Raw genomic sequence first — 19568 nt, 5'->3', positions numbered from 1 at the left:
GCCATCTCACACATCTCACACACACACTCTCTCTAACTCTAACTCTTTCCCTGTCTGATTCTGTCTCTCATTCCCCATCCCCTCTCTCTCTCTCTCTCTCTCTCTCTCTCTCTCTCTCTCTCTCTCTCTCTCTCTCTCTCTCTCTCTCTCTCTCTCTCTCTCTCTCTCTCTCTCTCTCTCTCTCTCTCTCTCTCTCTCTCTCTCTCTCTCTCTCTCTCTCTCTCTCTCTCTCTCTCTCTCTCTCTCTCTCTCTCTCTCTCTCTCTCTCTCTCTCTACCTCTTCATTGCCAGTGTATCGATCTCCTCCATCCAATCATGCCATCGCTGATACAGAGCTGGTCCTCTAGGGAGCTACACCTGGATTTCATTAGAGGGACGAGAGGATCAATAGGAATATATTTGTGAGGGGACAGAATTCATGCATCTATGTATATCTTCATGAATCAGATGTGAAATATGAATGATAACTAACTGATGATAGATGCGTCAAATGTTAAACCTCCGTCTTTGTGTGTGTGTGTGGTGTTTACTCATCCGATGTAGAAATGCACCTCATCAACCCAACCAGCAGGGGGCTCAAGTCGGGATCTTACTGCATTCTAAAATACTGCAAAGTGTTCTTGGGCAGTTGCAGCAATGCGCTACTACTAACAGAACACCACGACTATAAATTGCAAACACACTGACACAAACGGACACACACATTTACACAAGATGACTCACTTGATCGGTATGCATGTCAAACCTCTGTTCCCTCTCTTACTACACACTTGTCTTGTGCTCCCCTCACCACACAGAGATCTGTCCAGCGAAGAGCTTTCTCATAATGACTTCATCATAACGAATTAGAAGAAGACAGGGACAAGAGAGAAAGAGATCAAAGAAGTACACCTACGTTTCTTAGCTGTAGAGCATTCCCACTCTACAACAAAACACACACACACTCTTCTGCATGGCAGTAGTTGCGTCTCTCATACATACGCACTCTCCCACTTACACCTCCCTCGGCAAGAAGCTGGCCGACAGAAGTCGTGCGATTTGTCGAGGCGATCTTGGTGGCTGGTGAGCATGCCTGGCGTGTCAGTCAGGTTAATTACTGTACAGATGGCTGATGGGATGGGGGGTGAGGGGGTGAGGGGGGTAAGGTGGCGTGCCTGAGAGATAACAACACTGCTCTGTCATCTGGGGAGACACACACACACATTTGCAGATGCTGTACAGTGCACACATGCATGTGCGCACACACACACACACTAGACCCTTGAAGCAGCAAACATGCACATCCTTCCATCTCTCCATCATCTCTCAGTCACTCTCTTGCTCCCACTGCAATTTCTCCCTCTCTTGTTCTCCCCCTCGCTCTCTCCCTCTCATCTCAAGAACTACCCCATATCATGCTCTTCATTCCATCAGTTTCTCCCCTCTCTTTCATCACCCCCTCCCTCCCTCCCTCCCCTCCCTCCCTCCCTCCCTCCCTCCCTCCCTCCCTCCCTCCCTCCCTCCCTCCCTCCCTCCCTCCCTCCCTCCCTCCCTCCCTCCCTCCCTCCCTCCCTCCCTCCCTCCCTCCCTCCCTCCCTCCCTCTCACTCACTCTTTTCTCTTCACACTTCTCACCGACCCCTGCTCTCACTCACCAAAATGTGTCTCTCCTCTCCTCTCACACTGTGCTAGGCTGCTATGCGACAGTTGGTTATGAGAAACAGGCCAAAGAACATGAAACAATCTACATAGCAGCGGAATTAACTGTCTATTAACATTTCGGCTGTACAATGTCCCAATAGTCATTACAATAACTAGCACTGGTGAACGTAACAGCATGCTAACACTACACAATGTAAGAGGTGAGGTTACTGGAGCCCAATAATAACATGACAGGATTTTTGAGGACATGGTACTGACAAAAGAAAGGGCTGTTCAAGGACTCAAAAGGGAGGAGGAGAGTGGAATACAACCTAGTTCAAGTGAGGGTCGCACAGCTAAGTGGCTAGAGTTGGGTTTTAATAGCCTGGTATGGCTACAATCAGCCACCCCCCCCCCTCCCTCCCATCATGCAATTCCTGATCCACTGAGGTATATTGATCCTGGACGTTCATCATCTTGCCTTGAGGCAACGCATGTCAGCAGCAACCAATGAATTGGGGCTGGTGCACAGATGTGTACACAGATACGCACTCACACACACACATACACACACATACACACACACAGACACACACACACACACACACATAGATGAAATTGCAGAGAAAGAGTCCAAGGAAAACGTGCTGCATGTTAGCAGTTTCCTGGCCAGTGTCAGTATGATGACATTATTCATTCATTATTGATAGCCCATGAACAGGTGGCAGCAGCGTGAATGGTGTCAGTAGACATAATTGGAGTCCCAATTCCATCAGTGCATGTTCACCTGTCAGAACATCCATTATAAACTCAACTCACACACACCATGATGTACAGATACATTTCTAATGAAATCTGGCTGCTTACTGTTATACACCATGACAGAGGTGAAATGCAATATTTGATCTCTAACGATCAGAGATCCACTTTAATGGAGTGAATGTGGCGTCATGTGTGGGTGTTCCACATACACAAGCACTAATCTGACAAGACAAACTATTGGTTAAAGAGTTTTCCAACACACTGGCTACAGTGCATCCAAAATTAAATCAAACTCAAATCAAAAGAGCTGTATATGCTCTATGAATGTGTAAGGCTTTAAACCAACAGTATCCTTCCAAAAACAGGTTACGTTCTATGAAAGTCTGGGAAAGGGTCAAATGTGTCAAATGTCACAGCACAGTAACTGAAGTATTACAGCACAGTACCTGAACTCTTACAGCACAGGGAGTCAGGTGGCTGAGCGGTTAGGGAAGCGGGCTAGTAATCCGAAGGTTGCCAGTTCGAATCCCGGTCATGCCAACTGACGTTGTGTCCTTGGGCAAGGCACTTCACCCTACTTGCCTCGGGGAGAATGTCCCTGTACTTACTGTAAGTCGCTCTGGATAAGAGCGTCTGCCAAATGACTAAATGTAAATGTAAATGTAAGCACAGTACCAGCACTGATACAGCAGAGCAACAGCACAGTTAAAGCACAGGGACATCCCATAAACCATACTCTTACAGCACGGTAGCATCACAGCAACCGCACAGTGACCGCAAAGTAACAGAAGTGTTACAGCAGAGTTACAGGAATCCACACATGAGCTACGCATGAGAACGCACCCCTATCTCTGCCCGACGCCCCGGTGTCACCATGCCCGTCGGTGCCCGAGCAGGGGCAGGTATGTTGGCGACGTGCCAGCTCGTCTCCACGGAGACGGGGTTTAATTGCCTGACCTTCTCATTGCCGGGTGCGCCGCCCCGCAGACGACAGACGCTAATCAATGTCACCCGCGGCGGGCAGACGTTAACCAGCCGTGACATCTCTGCCATCCCCTCTCGTCTCTCTTTCACCATCTCTCATCCCCTCCCGTCTCTCTTTCACCATCTCTCATCCCCTCCCGTCTCTCTTTCACCATCTCTCATCCCCTCTCGTCTCTCTTTCACCATCTCTCATCCCCTCTCGTCTCTCTTTCACCATCTCTCATCCCCTCCCGTCTCTCTTTCACCATCTCTCATCCCCTCTCGTCTCTCTTTCACCATCTCTCATCCCCTCTCGTCTCTCTTTCACCATCTCTCATCCCTCCCTCCTCCTTGGTCGGCACTATGCTGAGGGGCAGACATCTCTCTTATCTCCCCGTCTCTTCATCTCCTCATCTCGAAGGTGAGAAGACCTGCCAGCAGGGTCGGACTGGCCGTCGGGAGAGTCGAGAGATTTCCCGAACGGCCGGTCAAACGTCCACAGCATAATGCAAAAAATATACATGTATATATATATATATATATATATAATAATAATACACGGTCATGGTCCGGTCTGCGTTTCAAAGTCCCGGGACGTTTTTCAGTCCGAGTCCAGACCTGCCTGCCGGCATATCTGTCTCTCTTCCTTTATTGTCTGCCACGCTGTCCTCCCCGCTGCCCTCTCACGGTGTATATTCTACACACAATATATCTAGTACAGGGCATAGGCAGGTGTCTGCTCAAGGTCCTGAGTGTGTGTGTGTGTTCTGTGTGTGTGTGTGTGGGGGGGGGGGGGAGCTCTGTGCCAGCTAGAGTTATTTGTATGCCTTGTCTCACTGAGCTGACGCAGCACTAACCGTTGGTACAAGTGGTTGCAAAAAGTTCACATCTCCTCCATTTGGGTCTGACCGTGCCCCCCAAGTGAGTGTGTGTGGAGTGTGATGTGAAAATACCAGTGTGTGTGCATTGTTAATGTGTAAGAGCATGTTGAATGTGAAAGTAAAGTGTAAGTGTGTGTGTGAGGGTGCCAAAGCCAGAGGTGTGGGAGATCAGTAATTAACCTCTCTATAATTGCCCTCCTCCCCGCCCACACACTGTGTCAGTCAGAGGCCATGCTATCTCAATGGCATCTCCTTGTCCTTGAGCTTGGAAAAAACACCTCCGCAGACATTGAGCCTGAGTGTGTGCTTGTGTGTGTGTCTGTACACACACGTGTGTTTTTGAGTGCATGTGTGTAGGTGTGTGTGTGTGTGACTGAAACATAAGCCTGAGAATCCCTCTGAAAGGGAAGCAGGTTCAATTCAATGACCACACAATCTTCTAAAGGATCGATGCATAGAAGCCAAAATGCTAGAACTGTGAACGCAACATGCTATTTTGGTCACATAACGCTCTAGCATTTGAACATAACCACAGTCGACTGAAAAACAGAACAGGTTGACCCAACTTGCACCAAAGTGGAGTTTGCTAAGTTTTTCTGTTGTAGCCACTCATCTCTATCACTCAAGACCACTGGAACAACATCATATCCCCAACTTCTCCCTGAGATATCACAGCACGGGGGAAGACCCCGCCCTGTGGTCTCTTTCTCACTGCAGTGTGTGTGGGATTCAAATGGGCCAAGTCATTTTAATGAAAACTTTGAAATCTTATTTTATAGATTATAGATCATTAACTAGACACTCATTTAACAGGAAATACACTACACACACCAATGAGGTCTGGATCCAGCAGAAACGTTGATTGGATAAAAAGTCTTGATTGGCAGCTTTGAGTCGGTTCATCATCATCCTTTTTAAGTGAAATTGAACGGTAGATGTCAATAACATCGAGTTCACCAGCACCACCAGCTTATTATCATTGTTGCCAATATCCCCAGCATCATCCTTACTGTTCTCATCATCATCATCATCCCGGCTGCTATCTGCAGGATGGCAAAAGGAGTGTGTTTTGGGTCAGGCAGACAGAGCACGGGTCCCCAGCTGTGTGCCAGGGGTCGTCTAGGAGAGCCTAATAGAATGTTCCCTGTGCTGACGACCTGCGGGAAGAGTCTGATGGATGTGTCTGCATGGTGATGGAGTGTGGCCCTGTTCCCAACACAGGGAACGAGAAAGGGTGGTGCAGGGAGAGAAAGAGAGAAGGGGAGGGGTGGCAAAGAGAGGCTGGCGGTCGAAAAAAAGAAGGAAGGGATTGAGAGATGGAAAAAGAGCTTAAAAGAGAGAGAGACAGATTGCGGGTGGGGTGGGTGCAGGGTACATATAATCTTTCATCTACACCCTGGATACCCTGACTGAACTACACTTGATGACACAATACTTACCTGCTAGCATCATGCTGAAGGCTCACTCTGCATTATTCTTCTACACATTCTAGGGTGTCCTTTGATCCTAGCTAATGACGTTCCAAAAATATGGACCAAAAAGTGGATTACCAGACAAATGCATCTTTATAAGATACGGCCCCTGTATGTGTGTTTGTGTGTGGCACTTTATATATTGGCTCAAACTGGACAGACCTCTGCAGGTTACCGTGGGAACTCTTGACACCACTTTTCATTTGGAACGCTTCTAATTGGTCAATTGCATCACCCTCATACTCAATCAGTTGTTGCCTAGCAACTGCAGACCGGAGGAGGAGAGGTGGGAGAAGAGGTTTGGGAGGCGGTGAGAGAGAGAGAGGGAAGGGAAAGGGAGGGAGGATGAGAGAAAAGAAAAAAAAACAGCATGCGTGAGAAAGGAAGAGAGTAACACCAAGGAAGTACATTTTATCCCCCCCCCCCAACTCCCTCCGCCGCCTCTGTTGTTCCTCTTCGACAGATTCCCTTGAACAAGCTCAGCCATGCATAAACCGACTCATCTAATACAGGAATCTGGGGTATGTTAGGACAAATGGTGAGACCCTACCTTGGTGAGCCCCTACCTCCTGCTACAGCTGCTACTGCTGCCGTGCTACACAGAGAGCTCTGTTTGTCTGGATGGGTTGTGGTCCTAGTCTACAGGTCCTGGGTCCTCGGTACAGCTATAGAACTTGATTCCACAGGGTCTGTGTTTAGCTAGGTAACAGGGTCTGTGTTTAGCTAGGTTACAGGGTCTGTGTTTAGCTAGGTAACAGGGTCTGTGTTTAGCTAGGTTACAGGGTCTGTGTTTAGCTAGGTTACAGGGTCTGTGTTTAGCTAGGTAACAGGGTCTGTGTTTAGCTAGGTAACAGGGTCTGTGTTTAGCTAGGTAACAGGGTCTGTGTTTAGCTAGGTTACAGGGTCTGTGTTTAGCTAGGTTACAGGGTCTGTGTTTAGCTAGGTAACAGGGTCTGTGATTAGCTAGGTAACAGGGTCTGTGTTTAGCTAGGTTACAGGGTCTGTGTTTAGCTAGGTTACAGGGTCTGTGTTTAGCTAGGTAACAGGGTCTGTGATTAGCTAGGTAACAGGGTCTGTGTTTAGCTAGGTTACAGGGTCTGTGTTTAGCTAGGTTACAGGGTCTGTGTTTAGCTAGGTTACAGATACTAGATTTGAGTGTGGCGGGTGGTGGGTAAGCTACTAGCCAGGCCAGGCTGGCCTAGAAACAGCAGTGTCCCTGGTGCGCATTGTGACACACTTCGAGAGGCTTCTGAGGCTAGCTCCTGTTGTTTCCTGCATGGATAAAATCACGCTCAGACACGCTAGCGAAAGCCTTTCCCTAACAGGCCGGGGTGATGAGCCAAGGCGATGAGCTATGACCAGAAGATGTCCACTGTATCGCCGAAAGCAACCCCGTTTCGTTACGAGTCAGACATTCTTACAGTGGCCATTCTGAAAACGGATGGTCTATTTCTGTTTTTATTTTAGGCAGTGCTATGTAATTCTCTCTATGACAAGCATGTAGAACCTACATCGAAATACACTATCACCGTCATTGTCTCATGGGACTCTCTGTTAACCAGGTCTCCGATTGTTCTTTTCTTCAGCCCTCTATCACTCCCTCCATCTCCGTTTCGACATGCAAGATCAATCTATAGATATACATTCTATTGTCTCTTTCCTCTGCTCTGCTCTTCCTTCCCTCTCTCTAGATGGGACGAGTACAGACCTACAGATAAAGACCTTATTTCATTCTCCTTTCTCCTCTCCTCTTCTCCCTCGCTCCCCTTCATTTAAGTCGATGAAAGGATCTAGGTGGGTGGTGGTTATCCTTTAACGACACAACGTCTGGAAGCTGCTATTGGTTCATGGAGAGAGAGAGCGAGAGACAGCGAGAGAGGGAGAGGGAGAAAGAGAGAGGGAGGGAGCGAGAGGGAGAGAGAGAGGGTAGTGACAGGGAGCGAGAAGGGATGGAGAGAGATAGATCTGGGGAGAGAGATTAGAGAGAGAGAGGGATTTAAAAGAGAAAGAGAGAGATCTGCAACCATCTGTGGTCACAGAAGATCTTTCCCAATAATGTCTGGTATGATGCCTGTATGGTGTTGACTCGGGTATCACCACTGACCTCATACAGACAGTCACAGAGGGTACAGCTGGCGGCCGATTCAGACCGTAAACTCAGATTCAAATTCGGATTCAGACCGTATAGCAAGCGACATTTGTTCGCCGACCGAAACTTTCCGTTCGGCTGATGTAGTGTGAAGTCATATCAAACGGAACATTTCAAAAGGTTCGTCTGCTCTTCAGCCCTGAGCAGCAGGGAGAGAGGAGTCAGATGTGAGTCGTCAGGCTGTCCACAGCCTCGGCTGCTCTGTGCACACGCTGGAGTCTCCATGTCCTTCACATGGCATTGACAGCTGCATACAACAGCCCGCCTCTGCAGAGAAGAGCTGGGAGAATATTGAATGGGAGTGAGGATCTTTGCAGGTGTGTGTGTGCGCGTGCATCTGTGTGTGTGCCGGTGGGGGGGGACGGCACGTGTGCGGGTCCACGTGATTGTGTGTGTTTGTTCAGATGTGTGTCACTGTGTCTGTGTGTATGCACAAGCATATGCCTGCCTGTACTTGCTGTTGTGTGTGGTGCCACCCCTGGCTATCCCTGACATGTCTCACATCAGCAGTGGGCACGTAGTCCAGCCACCAATGTCATTTGTCAGTGACAGCTGGTCCTCTTCTCCCCCCTGAACACACAGACACACACACACGCACAGGCATACCTCCCCCCTCTACCCATTCTGTGGGTAGTGCACCTATCTACACGTCCCCCACATCCCTCGGTTGGAGAGCGAGCGAGGGAGAAGAGAAACAGAGCAAGGGCAGGAAGAAGAGAGGGAGAGCAGAGATGGAGGAACACAAATCAGGGGGGAAGAGAGAGAGAGAGGGGGGGGGGGGAAGGAGAGAGAGAGAGAGGGGTAAAGGAGAGAGAGGGGGGGGAAAGGAGAGAGAGAGTGGGGGAAAGGAGAAAGAGAGAGAGAGAGAGGGGGGGGGGAAGGAGAGAGGGAGTAGACAAGAACATTTTGAGAGGGATGAAAAAATAGAGAATAAAATAGGAGTGCTCCCAAGCGCGCGTCAGGGAGTTCCTATTATGTCTGGAAAAGTGTGTTTCTATACTGTCTGGAAGAGTATGTTTCTATGCTGTCTGGAAGAGTGTGTGTCTATACTGCCTGGAAAAGTATGTTTCTATTTTGTATGGAAGAGTGTGTTTCTACATTGTCTGGAAGGGTGTGTTTCTATACTTTATGGAAAGGTTTTGCTGAGATAACCAGGTTGCACATGTGCAAGACCCAATTTCTCCTCACATTGTGTTGGACCCAGTCTCAGAAAGAGCATTTGCACATCAAAAGATTCACATTTACATTTAGTCATTTAGCAGACGCTCTTATCCAGAGCGACTTACAGTAAGTACAGGGACATTCCCCCGAGGCAAGTAGGGTGAAGTGCCTTACCCAAGGACACAACGTCAGTTGGCATGACCGGGAAGCGAACTGGCAACCTTCGGATTACTAGCCCGATTCCCTCACCGCTCAGCCACCTGACTCCCTAGATTTGAATGACTCATAGCCTGTCTGCCTTCCTTGTGTGCATGTCTTACTGTCTGCCTTCCTGTCTGCCTTCCTGCCTGCCTGCCTGCCTGCCAGGTTCCTTGAAGTTTAGAGAGAATGCCTGTACTGTCAAAGCAGCCATGACAACCCCTCATTCCGGTACTCCCCCCCACCCTATCTCTCTCTCTCTCACAGGTGGGGGTTGGCAGGGTGCAGACAGCGAAAGATAGGATTTGCGTGTGTTTACAATTTCCATGTTCAACTGCGTGTCTGAATTTGCGTGTCTATTTGAGAGCATGTATGTGTGTGTGTTCACACGTTATGTGGTGTGTTGAATGTGTGTGTCATTGCATGTATCATGGGTGTTGGCACTGGGAGCCAAAGCCCCATTTTCTCTATTTTGGTCTCCTGGATCAACGTTCCCGCTCTCTGCTCGTTATGGGGTGTCAGGAACCATGGCCGTTGCCATGGCGATGCCACACTGCAATATTCTTTTGCAGCCCGCCCGCCTGCTGTCGGTTGCTTGCAGCAGCAGCAGCATTAGAACGAAAGGGGGGGAGAAAGAGAGAGAGACAGAGAAAGAGACAGAGAGAGAGAGAGAGATAGGGGAGGGAGAGAGGAGAGGAGACTGTGGAGAAAAGAGATGAGGAGGAGGGAGGGGAGCAGAGGAGAAAGGAAAAGAGGTGAGGCAAGGGAGGAGAGGTGAGCAAATGAGAGAAAAGCAGAGAAAATAGAGAGGGTATGCAGCAGGACCCACCAGAATGCTAATCAGCCTCTTGACAGTTTGTCCTTCATCACACCAGAGACAATGGCCAGGCCATAGGAAAAGGCTTCAGCACACACATATGCACAGTGCATAGGCACACACACACACATACAAACACACCCACCCACACAGACTGTAGACAAACACACAGCCAGTCAACCAGCTAGCCAGCCAACCAGCCATCCCAACCTTTAAGAATCATTCAATAATTCAACAGAACCCAGCTCTTTCACCGTTGCCCCAACGCTGTCCCCCATTAGTCTCAGGATGTACAGTACAGGACTGTCAGGGGCATTTATATTAGCCAGCCAGGGGCTTGTCCAGGGTCTTGGCCCTAGTCCAGAGAGAGAGAGAACTGACGTGGATCAGTAGAACAGTCCTTTGCTCCGAGTAGCCAGACACTGAGGTCAGGACGTTTTCCAATTAGAATCTGCATGTGGGGCAAGTGTGTTTTTCCTCTGTGATGCGTGCTCTTATTGAATTTAGTCTACAAGGGCAAGTTTCAAGTGGGGTCTGAAGTGTGAGAAGGCTTGATGTAAAGGGGCGGGGGGTTAGGAGATAGTGTCAAGGTCACAGTCATAACCGGAGTGTGTGTCCTTCATCTGCATATCCTAATTAAAAACCAGCACCTTGAAGACGAGCCATGAAATGGCACTCGGAGGCCACCCTCTGCTCCTTTAAAGAACCAGCTTTGAAACTATCTCTCCCTCTAATCTCCAGCCCTTCCCCTCACTCACTAAAGGGGCGCTAAGATGTGGCTAAATCGGCCTGTTTTATGTTCTGCTGGTTACCACAGACTAACTCATAACTTTATCCTCCCTCTCCTGCTTTAAGGCAGCTAAAGGCCGGGTGTGGTGGTGGTGGTGGGGGGGGGGGGGGGGGTAAGGGGTAATAGGAAGTCCTCTTTAGTTGCCTTGGCTCGCTGGGCTTGGAGCAACAGTTGTACTGTGGTGGGTACTGACTTAGCGCCTGCCCCTGTGGGTTACATCTCATCAGCGCTGTTCATGTCAACAAACATACGCTCATGGTCAGGAACGCCCCAAACATGAACATAAGCGTCATGTCATCCATCTCCTGCATGTAAAAATGTCCCTTCTGACTCTGAAAGTCAACAGCCAACACCCCTTGGGTGACGATCAAAGCAACAAACCCTCTATCACGCCAGGCTCAACACACTAGTGACAGTTCAATATGGCCATGTTGTCATACTGTATGCCCTTGGGTACACCTGGTGGACTGAGCTCTGCGCCACTCCAAGGTCAATGCTTCCTGATTATCCCTTGTTAGGCAAGGAGAGTAATAGAGGGAAGAGACAGAGAGAGAAAGAGAGAGACAGAGACAGAGAGAGGGAAAGAGGGAGAGAGAGAGAGACAGGGATGATGGAGAGACAGGAGTCGAGAGGAGAGGGGAAGGACAGATATTCGAGAGAGCAAGTTGAGAGAGAGAGAGAAAGAGAGAGATAGAGAGAGAGGCACATGGGAGGAAGGAAGGGGTGGGGCCAGGGGAAAAAAGCACGGAGAGTTAATGGTCCTTCTCCTCTCCACCAATCAATCATGTCTAATCTCTCCATGCGCCAGCGTGGCCCTCCAGAGGAAGGTCTGCAGTGATCCCATCTCTCCCTCGCCACCGCTACTACCTGACGCTGTCGCCACGCCAACCAGCCAGCTGAGACGCTCTTCCGTCCCACAGCTCTCCGTCTCTGTCTCTTTCTTTTCCGACATCTTTCTCTCTCTCCCCTCTCTCTAACACACTGTCGTTTTCCCCCCTCACTCCCTCTCTCTACATTCCCGTTGAGGCTTTTCATGTCTTTCTAATTCAGTATATCTCAACAATCTATCTCAAACTTCTCTATGTAAATGCTACACTCTGTATGCATCTCTGCATCTGTCCTCCTCCCTCCCATCCCTCCCTCCTCTTGTCTCTTTCTATCCCACCCTCCATCTCTCTCTTAGGCTATCTCTAGCTTTTTTCTCCACTCGCAGTGGCTGCTATTAGCACACAAACACACATGCCCAAAGACCCAGAGGCCGACAGCAGCCTCGGGCTCTGGTTCCCCAAGGCTGGCTCCCCTCCAGTCCAATACCCAGGAGAGGCTGTTGGTGCTGGGCATGAGAGCCGGGACTGCCTTGGGCCTCCTGGGGTTTCCTGTGGATCCTCCAGCCCCAGCCCAGACATGTAGGCTCCTACTCTTGAATAAGCTAATACGTTCACGCTCCCTCAGCTTGAAGGCTTAAGAGTGTGAGAGGACTCCATGGACCAGCTGTGCTCGCCGACAACATTCACAAAATGCATATGTTAGCGAGTTTTCACAACACCCGCAAGACATTGAGGCAGTTATCTTCCTCATGAATAGAAGCTTTGTTTTAAACAGTGCAAATTGAGAGCGTACACCCTCGTCCTATCCTGCGACGACCAGCCATCAATGTTGTAAAGAACTCTTTAAGGATTGATTGCAAAGAAAATGTCCTTTTCCTGATGGAAAGAAAGAGATAGACTCGCTGCCGTAGAGCATTCCCTGCTTCGCCGTTCCGGTTAAGCACTACTTATCATTTCAGAGGCATCCCCTCTAATTGGAGTCACAGAGAAGTCAAAACTGGGAAAGAATGTCAGCCATCCCTCCTCCGTGCCTGGCGTCGTTCTTCCCCCGCAGGAGCAAACAAGCAAGCAAACAAACGGCAAAAAAAAAAGGGCAACTTCACAGGGGTCAAAAGCATCAAAGCACCCGCTGAAGAAAACGAACAGTCAGGGACCAGGCTTTCATCAAAGCTACCCCGGTAACCTCCCGGTAGCCTCTAGTGATTGGACGGAGCCACTGGGGTACTCGTCCAATTGCGTTGGCGTTTAGGGGTGTTGGCCTATCAAAAACCTGGGCGAGTGGTGTTGAGGGTTCGATGGCCTACATCAGGGTGTCTGGAGGAATTGAAAGGAAGTCTCATTAGGAGGAAATATACACTTAGCAGAGCACCCCGATTAGTTTGATGGCTTTGTAGCTTGCCTTCAAAGGAGATCAGTTGAAAATCAGGTTTATAGCATTAATTGGATTTTCTGAGACAGTTGTAGTAGTTAGTATGTTTAGGCAGTGTACCTTGTGGGTGAGTGTGTACTGTCAGATGAATTCCTGAATATGAACCCTAACCCAAGCTTATTTGGTTATTTTGTACATACTGTGGAGTGGGTTGTATTTATAACCATACATACTCTAAAAAGTCATTGTTAAGGACACATAAACAGACTATTAGTCACCAGCTCTAGATGTTGATATGCCAAAATGAGAAAAAGGTGGAAGGATGTGTTGACAAGCAACCTCTATCAGAGCCCGCACTATTACAATCACCATCTCGAATTCCTCACCATTCCTGACAGTCACTATAAAGACCCCAGGAAATAATCCCACCAAGGCTTAGTCTACCTATGATAATCCTACCAGTCTGTCTTTAAACCCATCCTGCTGGCTGGCCAATCCTGGCAAGGCAAATACTGTTCGCCACTAATACTGGCAAAGCTAGATGGTCCTCAACCAATCCTGACAAGATCAGATCATTCACCCTGGCCAATCATGCTCAGGCTCAGGTCATTACCGCTTTAGACACCTCCTCCTTACCCAGCAGAATGGGCAGACTGAGCCAAGTGCTTCTCTTTCCAACAGACCTTGCCAATGCCCCAGCTGGCAAGAAGGGGGGCACAGAAGGTGGCAGTGGCTCATATCCTGACCCAAAAATAACAACCACAGCAAAGACTCTGGTGCCACAGCCCCCGGCAGACATGTTGTCTTGTGGCCACAGTCATTTGTAGAAAAAGGGTGTGAAAGGGACTGGAATAGAAACCCTCTTGACCCTATAAACAACCTTAAATCGGTCCTGAATATTTCATGGAACGATCAGGCCAGAAAAAACTCTGGTCTTCCGGTTGCTTTAAAGGAGGGTAAGGACTAGACCCGGGTCCTTACCTCAAGGCTGTACTCCTCCACTGTTCGCTTGAGGGGGTCAACTATTTGCCAGCAGATAAGTATGCACAAGTCAATGAGCAACATGCCTCCAACGATGATCAGCAGCTTCTGATCCTTGATGATCTGCAGGAACAAAGAGAGAGAGGTTAGAAAGTGGTGAGGAAGGTGAACGAATTCCGTTAGGGGAATGGATAAGGGAGATGGTAGACATTGGGAGACAAAGGATGGAACGTCTAAGTATGCAGGGTGGAATGTGGGTTTGAGACCCAATATGCCCGGAACCAATGATCTCTATTAGCGTCCTAAAAGACAGCGTTCTGTTGCGGTAGAGACGCTGATCACAAAGGCAACTGGCCACCTAATTGCATACACACCAAACACAAATAAACCACAACTGCATTGCTGAGAAGCACCTTCTGTCCCAGCTATCGAGCACCTGACTGTAAAACTGGCGAACCGTTAGGGTTCCAATAAATTTGGACCCGTATCCCGGCTCAGCCCCCACAATCGGCCGTGGTGGGTCAAACCTCGGAACGCGCAGCGAGCAGCTCTCAAGCCAGACCCTCTTTTGTGGTGGGCTGAACTTCAGAGGAGATGAAAGGTGTGTCCTTCCGTCTGATCTTTATTTAAAGCAGCGTTTGACCTGTCCGGTGTCGGCATCAAAGGAAAGGTCAGTGGCACCCGCATGGAGGCTGATGCGATGTTCGGGGTAACGGTGTTAAATGAAACACAGTGGTCGTCTCTCTGTCACTGGATCTCCCCCAGGTTTGCCTCTTGGGTGGGGGGAGGGGGGGGGACTGGACTGGACGGGGGGGGGGTCTTGAGTTTTTGATCTGTGGTCTTTTAGAGGGCTTTGATTGGAGCCCATTCTGGGAGAAAGGAAGCACCGCAGTGGGGAGACTGTACTGTGAGAACAGATGAGACGGAGAATGGAAGACCTCCTGTTCTATATGGGGTTAAAGCATCTACTAACACCAGGTACTCTTCCTCAACCCTGGACATGCTCGGACGTTCCTTATGAAACGGAGGAGGTCGGGTGGGAGGTGGATTTGTTTCAGCGTTCTCTGCTGTGCAGTAGATGAAACGCATCAAATGCTTTGCCAACGTCAACGATGATGAGAGCTAGGATTATAATGAGGACGTGGGGCCGTTGTCATGTCTCCTCTGAGGGAGACATTTACATTTACATTTAGTCATTTAGCAGACGCTCTTATCCAGAGCGACTTACAGTAAGTACAGGGACATTCCCCCCGAGGCAAGTAGGGTGAAGTGCCTTGCCCAAGGACACAACGTCATTTGACACGGCCGGGATTCGAACCAGCGACCTTCTGATTACTAACCCGATTCTCTAACCGCTCAGCCACATGACCCCCATCATGAGACATGATGGGGGTCATGTGTGCTTAGTGTGGGACATGACCACACTAAGCATTCCCGGTCATTCAGACAATCACATCTCGATCTACTGCTCTAAACAGTACATCCCATATCTAGACATGCCATCTACAATTCCATGTGTGTATGGAGCGTCATGTCCGGCAGAGTGCCTCCTGTGCCTCAGGGCTGGTCATCTCTCTGCTGTCATGATTGGATTTTAAATGCTTCGGCCTAGCCTAGCGGCAGGATGAGTGCATGCTAGAGCTGATCCATGGTTAGAACCAACCATGCACTCTGTCCTGGGTGGACTGACATCCGTGTGCTGCGTGAAATATATAGCAGAGGGAAGACACGGTATAGGATTGGACTCAATACAGGCTAGTTTTGGTGGAGTTCTGCTTTGGTGTGTGTACTACTGTGTGTGGTGTGTGTTTTAACTTAACGATGAATTTCGTTTTTTTTTATATGTTAGCATGTTTTTTTCTTTGGGTGTTTTGGATCTCTGTGCGTGTGTGTGCGTGTGCTCTCTGTGTTCCTGTCCAGAGTCATATCTCACTCGAATCCAACCTGAGTTGTCTCTGGAGTATATCTCAGGAACAGACAAGTTGTGTGTGTGTGGAGAAGCAGGTGACAGACAGGCCCAAGTGCTTGGCCAGCGCTGAGCCCTGCTCTTTCGGAGTGAAGGACTGCTGGGCTCACCTCTCTGAGCGGAACCCTTATTGAGCGTGTCCTCTGATTTACAGCCTGCTGTCTGTTGTTTGTGTGTGTGTCAGTGTGTGCGTCGGTGTGTGTCTGTTTGTCTGCGTGTGTGGGTGGGTGAGGGGGGATGATTACATGAAATTGTGTGTGCGTGTGTTTGTGTATGTTTGAGGGTGTGTGTTTGTGTGTGTTCTAGGACCTCTACTTGATGAAGAGATTGCAAACAATGCCCCCCCCCCTCTTCTCCCCTGCTCTCCCCTGGTACAGACCACAAGACTGACAGCAGCTATCTCTTTGAGCCAGCCCAAGCACCTGCACTCAATCAGTGTGGAGGAGGTTACATGAGATGGAGAGGGAGAGGGAGAGGTAGAGAGAGAGAGAGAGAGAGAGAGAGAGAGAGAGAGAGGGAGAGAGAGAGAGAGTCCAGCTGAGAATCCATCTTGAGGATTTAAGATGTGGGCTTAGTCTTGCTCCTGAGGAAACATTTGTTTTGACCTGCTTCCATGGATTGGAGATTGAAGGTGAATGTGTGTGTATGTGTGTATCATGAGGAGCTTATTAGTATTCGTTATTAAAATAAAATAAGGTTCAACCAAATACCCTAGAAAAATTACACTTGTTAATGGTTTCAGCTATAGCCAGAATAGATACTACCTACAACTGAACTACTGTCAGTGGAAGACGACCCTGTCTGTTCTTCTAGCATACGCTGCATGTCAGTCTCCCTCCTTCCTCCCTCCTCCCTCTCGTCCTCCCTTTCTCCCTCCCTCTTTTGGACAGCTATCCTACACCTCTTTACTACTAGCCCACCTCTCCCTCTCCGTCCTTTACACGTCCACATTCTCTTTCTTAATCCCCCCTCACCTCCCTCCCACCAATCATCCCCGTCACCTCTCTTCCCTCCCTGCCTCCCTCCTTCTCTCTAAGACAATAGCTCTCCCAAGCATCCTCCTGTAGCCGTCACACTACACATTCCGACAGGTAGAGAGTCTATAAATATGATAGGGCCAACTTCAAACATACACACACACACACACACACAAACAAGTCACTAAGCATAATGTCTATGAGTGTGTGTACGTGTCTGAGTGTATACACGCGCACGCACGCACACACACACACACACACACAGACGCTGACGCACAAAAAACATCCCAACAGAGTATCACCAAAAATGGTGGTTGTGAGTGAATGTACAGTACACAATCACACACACACAACAAACAAACCCTTTCTAACACATTTGTTTATAGCAGAGGGAGTTGTTTAGACAACATGCTAACCATGTGCTACATCAAGTCACGCCTGTGTATGTCCTCACTTAAAGCGGTGTCACTTTTGCAGTCAGCGCATATATTGTTTCACTATCACCAGTTGAATGTGACACACTTCACCTTGACGCCAAGTGATAATGACAGTGTGACAAAAGTGACCGTCACACTGTCATTATCCGTGTGCGTCGGTGTGTGTGAGTGTGAGTATGAATGGGTGAATGAGAAGCAAAATTGTAAAGCGCTTTGGGTGCCGCTAAGGTATAAAAACACGCTAAATAAATGCAGCCCGTTTACCATTTTTATTTACCAAAAGAACTTTCCGCTTCTGATTTGCACAATGCAACCAGATGCAAGTTTAGCTGGTCCTTAAGACATCTCAGTTTCACATGAACTGGATTTGAGAACCATGATCATCCATCAATCCAGCCCTTGATTGGGTCCGCAAGAGGGTTCAAAGGTCAGACACACAGTACACACAGACCCCCCCGACTCCTATCTCCCCCTCTTCTTTTCTCTCTGGTTGGCTGTGGAGTGAGATGTGGGCTAACTCAATGAAATAAGGGCCTCCATCTCTGCTGTTTAAAACCAGCCAGGATTACACTCCCATATGAGCTCCATAATGGCCAATTATGACGCTAGCTCATTGTGTTCCGCTCTACTGCTGCCCCGGCCTCTGCAGACCACACTGGATATCTGGCTGTTACCACACACTAACACACTCCTGTACACACACCGACACACACAAACACACCCTGTACACACACCAACATGTACTAACTGGGGTGCTTGTTCACGCAACAACACTCACTAACACAGCCTTGTACATGAAACACACGCTAACACACCCACACACCCTAACACACCCTTGTGCACATGACAACACGCATTAACACACCCCTGAACACTCCAACACACACAAAACCTGGCTATTGTGTTTCAAGCAGCTGCTGACCAATGTGCTGATCTTTGGAGGGTGTGTGTTTGTATGTGTGTGTGTGTGTGTGTTTGTATGTGTGTGTGTGTGTGCGCCGGGTGTCTTGCAAAACACTTACTTTCTTCTTCATCTTAACGTTCTTGAAGATGGCGTGCACCCTCCAGGTCTTGGCAAACATGGCGCCGAAAGCAGTGGTGTAGCCCACAATAAGGATCCATGTCCGCACCTGGCAGATGAAAACATTTGTTCTTTTTATCCGTTTAATTCCCCCAAGTGTTTTTCTAGCTGCACAGGTGAGACAATTACCAGCGGCTACCCAAGTTTTTGAATCATACTATTTGCATTTTCCATTTTCTTGGCAGAGTAGTTTATCGACTATTATTTTTGACGCTCTAGAAATAGCCTTAATTATGTAGAGTTAATTGTGCTGCATAGAACAAAGCTACCTGGATTTCCTTGAAAGGAGAAAGAAAACTTTATGACAATGCATTGGAAGAAAAGTGGATGCAGGGTTTGTCTCAGATTCAATAGGGGAGGGGGTGGGTGGGGCTGATCTAATGACAGGGAGTTAGAAATAGAGGGTGTGTAGTTTAGACTTCATATTAAGTTTTTTTATATAATTTCAGGATCGTCTTTGCTAAGTGGAGGAACTTGCCCTGGTGGAGCAGTGTTTGGGCCACAGGTGGTGCTCTGGGTAATCCAGTGTTTACTCTAGAATCTTGAGAGGGGGGTGGAGGGAGGTATAGGGGGGAAGGGGGGGGGAGCCTGTTGAAAACTTCAAGCCTCCACTCTCGCTTTACCTGCTTCCGGCGATCGCACCTCATCATTCATTTTTAGCAGGGTAATTGTCAGATTCTGATGTGCGTGTGTGTGCGTCATCAGAAACAATACCTCGACACCAAGCCACAGAGCGGCAGACAGAAATGACAAAACAGGAGACGGCCAAAAAACTATTGCAGCTGCCTTACGAAAAGAAAAGAACAAAAAAAGCGCATATTGATCGGTAGTGGTGGCTGACACACACACACAAAAAACACACACACACAAACACACACACATGATGCTTCAACACCTGGGCTCTTGGATGTGGCAGACGCCATTTTGGCTCTGGTGTCTGAGCAGTGTCGTGTGGTGCCTAACGTTATTTAGGGATCTCCCTGCGGAGGACGGTTATCGCTGTAATCAAAGCTCTTTAATTAAAGCGGGGGCTTAGATAGTCACGTTCAAACGCTCACTGCTTGAAGGAGGTGGGTGGGGGGGGGGGCACTGGGAGGGGATGAGGGGAGGGAGGGAGG

The 19568-nt window shown here is 48.7% G+C and overlaps 1 protein-coding gene across 1 annotated transcript in view; it reads right to left on the bottom strand.

Annotated features, from left to right (window-relative positions):
* gabbr2 (gamma-aminobutyric acid (GABA) B receptor, 2) overlaps positions 1–19568 on the bottom strand; it is a 111849-nt gene that overhangs the window by 14679 nt on the left and 77602 nt on the right. Inside the window, exons 12-13 of the mRNA XM_067256202.1 lie at positions 18392–18499; positions 13990–14112 (exon numbers count right to left, since the gene is read on the bottom strand). Of these exons, the coding sequence (XP_067112303.1) occupies positions 13990–14112; positions 18392–18499 (231 nt within the window). The remainder of the gene's footprint in view (positions 1–13989; positions 14113–18391; positions 18500–19568) is intronic.

The sequence above is a fragment of the Osmerus mordax genome, chromosome 18 (assembly GCF_038355195.1).
Source record: "Osmerus mordax isolate fOsmMor3 chromosome 18, fOsmMor3.pri, whole genome shotgun sequence".
Lineage (NCBI taxonomy): Eukaryota > Metazoa > Chordata > Actinopteri > Osmeriformes > Osmeridae > Osmerus > Osmerus mordax.
This window is presented reverse-complemented; position numbering and strand designations above follow the sequence as displayed.